The 9,145-nt window shown below is 36.7% G+C and overlaps 1 protein-coding gene across 1 annotated transcript in view; it reads right to left on the bottom strand.

Moving 5' to 3' along the window:
• CBLB (Cbl proto-oncogene B) overlaps window positions 1-8,912 on the bottom strand; it is a 213,974-nt gene extending 205,062 nt beyond the window's left edge. Inside the window, exon 1 of the mRNA XM_007461677.1 lies at window positions 8,745-8,912. Within this exon, the coding sequence (XP_007461739.1) occupies window positions 8,745-8,912 (168 nt within the window). The remainder of the gene's footprint in view (window positions 1-8,744) is intronic.
• Between the last annotated feature and the right edge of the window lie 233 nt (window positions 8,913-9,145).

Below are 9,145 nucleotides of genomic sequence, written 5' to 3'. Positions count from 1 at the left end.
AAAAAAAAAAAAAAAAAAAAAAGATTTTTAAGTAGACCTCTCTGTATATGTCTATATATGCATCGTCTCACATACATAAAAAAATATATTTTATATTTAATATGGCACTACATGTGTATTTCAGTAAATACATGAATATGTATTCACATACATAAAATATATATTCAACCATATCAAAGCAAAGGCACAAATATAAACACAGGATTTACTAGGGCTACAAGAATCTTCAAAGACATTAATTATTCTGGAACACTCTTGCATTTAAACAGTTTCCTGACTGTGCTTTAATTAAAATTTCCAGCCAAAAGGTAACAAAGAAGTATTAGGTCAGCTAACATATTTTCTGCAAGCAAGGTTCAAACCAGGCCCTGAAACCTATGAAAGAAATTCTACTGAAGCAAATGGAAACTTCAACAGTAAGGAATTGTGCGCGTACCATAAAAGACTTTCATTATAAAACACACCTCACCTCATGGAGCATTCAGTTATATTAAATCATGTATTGTATCTGCAAAATGAAATATCCCATTTTTTAAAGACAGTATGGGAAGCCTGAAAGAATCCCTTGTCTGTGCTCCTCAGGTAACTGCTGTAAGAGATTCCTTATTGCAGTTACTTAAAAGTATGTCTTTATGACAAAAAGTATCTGTGAGTTCTTTGGGTTCTTTACAGTTTAGTTCAGCAAATCACACCACTAAGTATATAAAAGCATAAAAACTTATACAGCATAAAATTTTAAAAATGTAAAAATAAAACAGAACTCTTTCTACATAGAATATTAATTGGGCAAAACAAGAAGGTTAGCATCTAACTGGTTATGAGTCTAGAAATTAATCATAGCAGGATTTGGGGGAAACTACCAATTCTTTTATGGTTTTCAAAGAAGGTTTCTTTAGAAAGATACCTTTAACCTTTATAACCTTTTATAACCTTTACAACCTCTTTATAACCTTTTTATTGTTATAAGAAGCACCATTAAATAATTGACTAGTTGTAATTAAGATGTCAATTGTGTATTCATTTGTTCACATATCTACCTTACTGGTCTATCTCCATCACCTAATGTAGAATCTTGCATATAATAGATGCACAATAAATATCTGATGGAGGAAAGGAGGAAAGGAACAAGTTAAGGAGGAACCTCTGAGAAGTAAAGTAATATTACAAACAGGATATCCATACCTATATTGAATAAACCTGTCTACAAATGAATACAAAGCTTGGAAAAGAACTTGATCATTTCAAATATAGGGGGTAAAGATCCTTTTCTTTTTTTTTTTTTTTTTTTTTTTTTTTTTTTCTTGCGTTATGCGGGCCTCTCACTGTTGTGGCCTCTCCCATTTGCGGAGCACAGGCTCCGGACGCGCAGGCTCAGCGGCCATGGCTCACGGGCCCAGCCGCTCCGCGGCACGTGGGATCTTCCCGAAACGGGGCACGAACCCGCGTCTCCTGCATCGGCAGGCAGACTCTCAAGCACTGCGCCACCAGGGAAGCCCTAAAGATCCTTTTGATTTACTTCTCTTGGAAAGAGGAAGATTCAAGCAGCGTGCTTGAATCTTCATACTATAAACATAGGCATCAGAATCAAACAAACCTGGGATCTAGCCTTGCCAGTTACTAGCTTTACAACCGTGGGCCAGTTTCTTCTTCTGGAAACCATGAAAATTTCTAAAGATGTTACAAATTCTCAGAAGAGGAAATATAAAGTGTTCTGCACAATACCTGACACATACTAGGCACTGGCAACTTTTTAGGATTTCTTCGCCTTCCATATTATACCACAACATGGCAAAACCCCTACAGGTTTTGCAAAGATGTGAGAATTAGACCAAGGGCACTGGCCACCAAGTTGGAGATCATTAAGAGTTCTTTTATCTAGTTCCTAAAGTTTATTATACTACCTGAAATCCTTAAAAAGTCTCCTGTTTTGTACAGAATAGGAGCAGATAAGGCTAATAAGCCCAGGTCACTACTCCTGATTTGGAATCATTACATAGGTACTCAGCTGATCTGGAATCATTTGAAAGGCAGAATACTTAAAAACTATTTTTGGGGGCTTCCCTGGTGGCGCAGTGGTTGAGAATCTGCCTGCCAATGCAGGGGACACGGGTTCGAGCCCTCGTCTGGGAGGATCCCACATACTGCAGAGTGGCTAGGGCCGTGAGCCACAATTACTGAGCCTCCGCGTCTGGAGCCTGTGCTCCGCAACAGGAGAGGCCGCGATAGTGAGAGGCTCGCGCACCGCGATGAAGAGTGGCTCCCCCCAACCCCCCGCTTGCCGCAACTAGAGAAAGCCCTCACACAGAAACGAAGACCCAACACAGGAAAAATAAATTATTTAATTAATTAATTTTTTTAAAAAAAGAACTATTTTTTGTAATTCCTATTAGAAAACAGTGTGAGCTTAACAATTATTTAAATGTTAATATGTTAAAAAGCTAAAAATTTAGTCAGATATTTTCAAAATGCTTCTTTAATTACTAGGAGAAAATCAGCACTTACAAATACATTTTAAACAATCTTAAATATATGCCCAAGCAGAGTAGATAAAAACAGCATTGTGGCATCATTTAAGTCACAGCATGTTTTTAAGGTGATCTTAATATAAAGGCTCAGGACTGATTTCCATTTCAATTTTTTACTTATTTATGCGCTTAATTGCTATAAAACTAGTTTAAATATATATTGTTTATTCTATAATATACAATTTTAAAACATGATTTAGACATTACAAATGTTACAAGTTAAATCACTTCTTGACAACCCAACATGAAATTTAAAACTTCCCCAAAACTTCTCTGTATATTTCCTTACTTCCCTCTTATCTAAGTGGAAGTTACAGTTATCTACCAAGGATTACCCTTCTACTTGTTCTTAGCGTCTCCTTCTCACATTGTAATCCAAGATGCCACTTCATCAATTATTTCTTCTTCCCTTACATCTTAAATCACTCCCTACCTACATTCCTTCCCCTAAATCCATGAACTTCTCCAATAGCACCTACACACAAAGTTATGCTCTGCTCAAACTCTCAAGCTATCTATCAGAACTTTCTTTCTTTACACTAGTTGTCCCAGTTCTAGAACAATTTTTAAATAATCCACATACTCATTTTCATCTAGCTGTCACATAAGCAAAACTATACCAAAAGATCAACAATGGACTCGACTCAAGAAATTCAATGACTTCTTGAACTTTCACTCGGCTTGGTTTTCTCCATTTGAACTTGGTTTTCTCAGACTTTGAAACTATATCCTCATTAAAGCTATCTCTACTCAGGAAATCAGTATGCTCGCATTCTTTTCCTATCTGTCTCATCACTGTTCTTTGCAGGATTCCCTTTCCTTCACTGCCATCTAATTATAGATACACACCTGATACAGCCGAGAATTCCAATCTCTTTTTCTCCACCTCTCACCTTCTATTCTGCCCTCCAACTCTCTTGTTGTTCTATAGCTTGAAATGCTGCTTCTATGGGCATATCTACCAAACATATGTCTCTAGTTTCAACTTCTCTCTTTAACTGCACATTCAATTTTCTGACTTCAAAATGGATTTCACTCTGGCAAGTCAAACTCGACATGGCCAAAAACAAACATCATGCACCAGCCCCCAAGCTTCCTCTTTTTCTTCCTATGTACCTTATCTCATTAAGGGCATCACTGCCTTTAGAGTCAACTAAGCTGAAAACCTCAAGAATCACTTTCACTTCAACTTCTTGTTCATCCTCTATCTCTGAAGGGTCACCAGGACCTTAGATTTTACTCCAAAATGCCTCCCACGTTTGAACCAACACTTGCTATATCTACTGTCAATTCTCTAGCTCAGCCCTTCATTATTTCTTGCCCAGTCTGTTTTAACTCCTCTTGTTCATTATTTCTACTTTTAAGGGTTTCTTTTTTTCTCTTAATTCATCCTTTCTAGAGTCAAGACAGTAATTTATCAAGCATAGCCTTGACTTTCTCTCACTCTGCTCAAACATCTGTGTTTCTCTGCCTACCAAATAAAGTCCAAATTCCTTGACAAAACAGTCAAAGCCTCTTCATCTTTCTCTAACTAACCTTCTTTCACTCAGCAATCTCCCTTTACTCATCATTCCTTCTGTCTGATGTGTCCTCACTTCACTGGAATCCAAAGCATCCTCTAAAAAATAGCTGGATAATACCTCCACTATGCTGCATTCTACACCAACTTTTCACCCCGGCAAGCAACACTCACATCTACCAGATGCTGTGTTACAGCACTTTATTTACACCGTATTACAGCACTTAACTACACCCTACAGGATAACATGGTTATCTATGATTCTCTATCTTTCCATACTTAGGACATGATAAATGAATGATGAAATAAATAGATAGCATAGAAAGCAACTCTGAAAGAAAGTAAGAAGTTGATTCAAAATCTGAATGGTTAAAATTCTATAGGATTTAAAAGATAATAACTGATTAAGGCTCCTGCTAAATGTGTGCTCCATATCACACAGATAAAAACCCAGGGAACTCTTGGGAGGATTCCTTTAAATCTTTTACTTTATCCAAAAGCTTTACCTAGAAGTGACAAGAGGCAAACTTTGGCATCACTTCATTTATCTAAGCACACAAATCAGAATCTAACTCAGTAGTAAACAAAATAACCCAGACATGTAATGTGTTACCATATCAAAGTCTACTAGGGCCCATGATTCTGCTAATATAGAACAACCTAACTAAGGAAAAAGAAATATGTGAAGAATAATTCAAATAAATGATATTCCCTGTTCCAAGGGCCCAAGGACAGTGATATTCTCAAACCGAACAAACATAAACAATAGGCATCCAAAACCTAAATTTTATTCCACATGCAATATTTTTCAGAGGTATGAGTAATTCAACTCAGAAGAGAATACTTACTCTTATTTTTTAAAAGCTGCATATAATTTAAGCATTTCTGATTGACAAACTTTAAAATATATTATGGTTGAAGCGAAATTATAAAGATAGAGAATAAATTATATTCCAAGCTTGGCAAATGTACTAAACGTACTGAGGGTAAAAAGCAGGAAAAGGCTGTTTGGTATCATCACTTTTTAAATGTTTTTAAAACTCTTTCAGTAATGTAATTTCAAATGAATGACAAGTACAGCAAGACAAAAACGTAGGCAGGTACTCAACTTGCTTTGCTCTTTAGCATCAATTAATTACTCTTTAATTTCCTGAACATCCATGTACGCTCAGTACATTTAGTATCTATTAGATGGAAAACTGTTTCTTCCACTTTCCATCACCTAGCTAAGATGCTTGTGAAAACCATGCTCAGGAACCTCACATTAATAAATCATCATTCCTACCGTACTGATTAGCAATCATTTCCTTACCCTCACCACAGCATTTCCAACAAGAGTACAATAATGCTATTCCTAAAGGCAGTGGCCAGCAGAATCCAGACAGACAACAGTCTGAGCAGTGGCCAGAAAAACAAGAAAGATGTTCTCGACTGCTCCCACTGTACTTTGTATACGTCTGTATTACAGCCCCTTCCATACTAATGGCAATTATCCACTTACATGCCTGGCTCTGATGCTGGTCTCTGAGTTCCATGGCAAATCAAGGGCAGAGTTATATCTTGTATAGCTTTGCATCCCCAGGTAATAAGCACTTCATAGAAACACAGCAGGTCCTCAAGAAATGTTTAAGTGTTTAAGAACCTCCATCTCTGTAAGAGCTTTGGAACAGACTCCACATTTCAGGTGTATTTGAACCTTGCTGTGTATTCATGAGTAATAGTTCTGTCACTATATCAAACAGGCATCTACTGACCTGAAGAGTTTGGGGTCAGCTATTGACTTACACTGACATGTAGAACTAAAACCAGAAAATATGTCTAAATGAGATGCTTTGGGATATGCTACTATTCTTTTTCTCAATAAATGCACTCTGCTAAGTCTGTGCCACTGATGTTTTCTTACAAAACACTTTACATCTTACAAGGAACACAGCTGAGCAATTACTCCCTCCCACTCTCAGTGACCTTGTATAGAAAGCCTGCCCTCTGAAAACATAACAATTAGTTGGAACTGGATTTTCAGCTGACTGTTTTAAATTCTAGAGGCCAGGGAATGGTGTAACTACACATTTACTAGATATTTCCCCTACAGTCTAAGACTGTTTCACTGTCCTGTGAGATGCTATTTTACTTTATAAGTGGCTGAGATGACATACTGTACTTGGAGTTTGTTTACAATTTTACACTTCTAAGATTTGACCTTGTTGCAGAGGCTTCATAAAGAAAAAATGCCAAATGCTTAACCTTGCCTTTTACATAACTACCAGTTAGATTTGAAAGTTACTATTTTCCGTTATTCAGAAGCTAAACTCCTACTATTGCAGTTATTTTACAAAACAGGTAATGTGTCAAGGGATTAACTTTTGGACTAATAATAAAGTTCCTGATGTAATCACCAGGACAGTGTTGATATTATGAACCACTTCCTTCACCACTGACAAGGAAGGAAAGACAAACACATGTGGGTGATTCTTCTGCATTACACAATTAAATAAAATAGACTTTCCAAATAGTAATTATCAATGCTTTTTTATTACTGTGAGATAGAGTAGCGATAAACATACTGGACTCTTTTTAAATGATTTATATGGTTTCCCTCCACAAAGCATTCATAAATGAACACAACAATTTTCAGCCTTGACAAATAATGAAGACAAATAGGGAAAGCCACACAGTGCACCTCTGGCCGACACCCATACCCGCATTCCACTAAGTAGAGACTTTAGGTAGTAGATTTCCTTGTGAGTCAAGTTTCTCAATTGGAGAGGCTAAACACAAACCCACGAAAGGGTTAACAAAACAAACAATGGCAGAAGCTTAACTATCAAATAACCATCTATTTTACCATAACCCATGGTGAAATAATTAAAAGAGGAGAAAACTTAGGTTAACAATCGGTTACAGACCAAAATTACACACACATTTTTTACTGTTTCAAAAATAATGACTCTATATTACCTACAGTTTACCACTTCTTATATAAATCTTTTTCATTTGATGTTCTAACATTTACTCACAATTGTACAAATTCTGACCACTCAAAGAAGGGGTGGGGAGAGAGAAGCAGCTCCCTGGCAGAATCTGACCCATTTTTGCCCACTCATATAACAGATAAGTTAAAGAAAAACCTTGAATCTCCTTCTCTTATGCCCAACTAATGGTTCAGGCATGAGAGTGACCTTAAATTTCTTACTCCTTAGAAAAGCAAAGACAGCTAGTATTGTGCCTGTCAAATATATACAATTTTTCCAACTGCATGCCCCTTAAGTATCCAATGTTAAAATCAAAACCTGACCTCAAGCAGCAAGTTGCAATGTTCTGACACTATGACATCATTCTGTCTGAAGCACTTTAATATCACAATTTGAATAAATTGGCAGAAGCTTAAATAGGTCACACTGAATCCTAAAACTAAGGATATTTATCTAACAAAAATATTCTGGCTCTGCCTTTAGCATCACCAGCCATATAATACCAGGTCTATTGTTCATCTACCCATCTGTGCTTCTCATAAGGAGAAATGAAAATAAAGTAAATCTTATCCCCTTCCTGTATTGCTAATACCACTGACAGTGGCTTTTTGCGGCAAATATTTGAACACTGTTACAAACCAAAGTAAAGTTGACTGCTACCATATGACTTTGTGAAGGCTTTAGCACACACCTACAAAGAAATATTTTTTTAAACCTCCATTTCTGCAGTTATAAAGACATCAAGAGCCCTGCATCAACTAACTTTATAATTAGCCCCAAATATCTATGAAATAAAACCATAAGGCGCTACAAACATTTACCAATATATAGGGTTCAGTACTACTGCCTCAAGAGCAAAACTATTAATTCTGCACAGCAGCAAGCTACATCTTAATTATATTTATTTCATAATCCTACTTAGTAAAATAGGACACAGCTACAGCTTTTTCCATAGACCCCTGTGAAGTATTCAGGTTGCCTAGACTTCTCTGGGCACTGACAGCCAGCATTATTTCTTCTTGTAACATTGTAGTTCATCTGAAAGCAACATGCAGAAACCACAGAAGTTTCTGATACTCTCAGTCCCACCACCTCCATCATAAATTTTCCTTTCACAATAAACAATGTGCAATCAAAAAGGTTTCCTGTTTCAAAATGGAATAGATGAAAGAAACTGTAACTCTATCATTAACAACAGCAAAAAAGTTCCTTAATGAAGATGAATTCTCAAAGATGAAAATGGAAACTCTCAAACACTGCTTCCTCACTTAAGGACTAATCTGGTTCTTTCCCCAGTTATCATTCTCAGCATCATACATTGTGGTTGTCATGAGTGGTCCGTCAGAGACTTTTCTTAAATTACTTGTATACACTCTTTTGTTATCTAACAGCAAGACAACCTTACATAAAATGTAACAAACACATTCAAACTATTCTATGCCATGCACCAACAAAGAGCAGCCAACAGTAAAAACTTTGCATGTCTGAGTCATGTAGAGGAACTTTGAACCTTGAAGAGTAGGACAAAAGGTAAAAAAAACAAGTCTTAGCTCTGAACCCAACTTTTCTAAACACCCAGAGCAGATATAAGAAAGATGGTCAATCCAAAGCAAAAGATTGTTGCTACAACAATAATTATTATTAAGTAACAGTACAAATAAAACTGGAGAAACCAGCCACATCCAGGGTCAACTCTGCTGTGTACAGACACGGTCAGACAGAACTTACCACTTTGTCCATGAGTTTCCAAGTTTTCTCCACAGTCCTGCGATCTGCTGCTGCTTGCTTAGGGGGTCCAACTGCATCTTGAATAGCATCAATAATACCCAAAATTCGTCCTTTTCGGGGGTTTCCTCCTCGACCACCAGGGTTTCTGCCATTCATAGAATTTGCCATCTGGAATCTTAGTTCCCTGAAAGGGAAATTAAAAAAAAAAAAAAAAAGTTAGTTGGTCATGAAAATATTTACCCAACAGAAAACAGGTTAACTTGTACCCACTACATCCTTCTCCATCAGTGAGAACAAAATCCAGGGCCCCAGATTCAACTTTTCAATAGCGTGTGAATTTACACTCTCAATCTTTACACACAACAAACAGGTTTAGTAGCAATGACCTTAGATTTGTTTTT

This window comes from Lipotes vexillifer, unplaced genomic scaffold (assembly GCF_000442215.2).
Source record: "Lipotes vexillifer unplaced genomic scaffold, Lipotes_vexillifer_v1.1 scaffold1164, whole genome shotgun sequence".
Classification (NCBI taxonomy): Eukaryota; Metazoa; Chordata; class Mammalia; order Artiodactyla; family Lipotidae; genus Lipotes; species Lipotes vexillifer.
The sequence above is the reverse complement of the archived record's forward strand: the minus strand, read 5'-3'. Positions and strand labels throughout refer to the sequence as shown.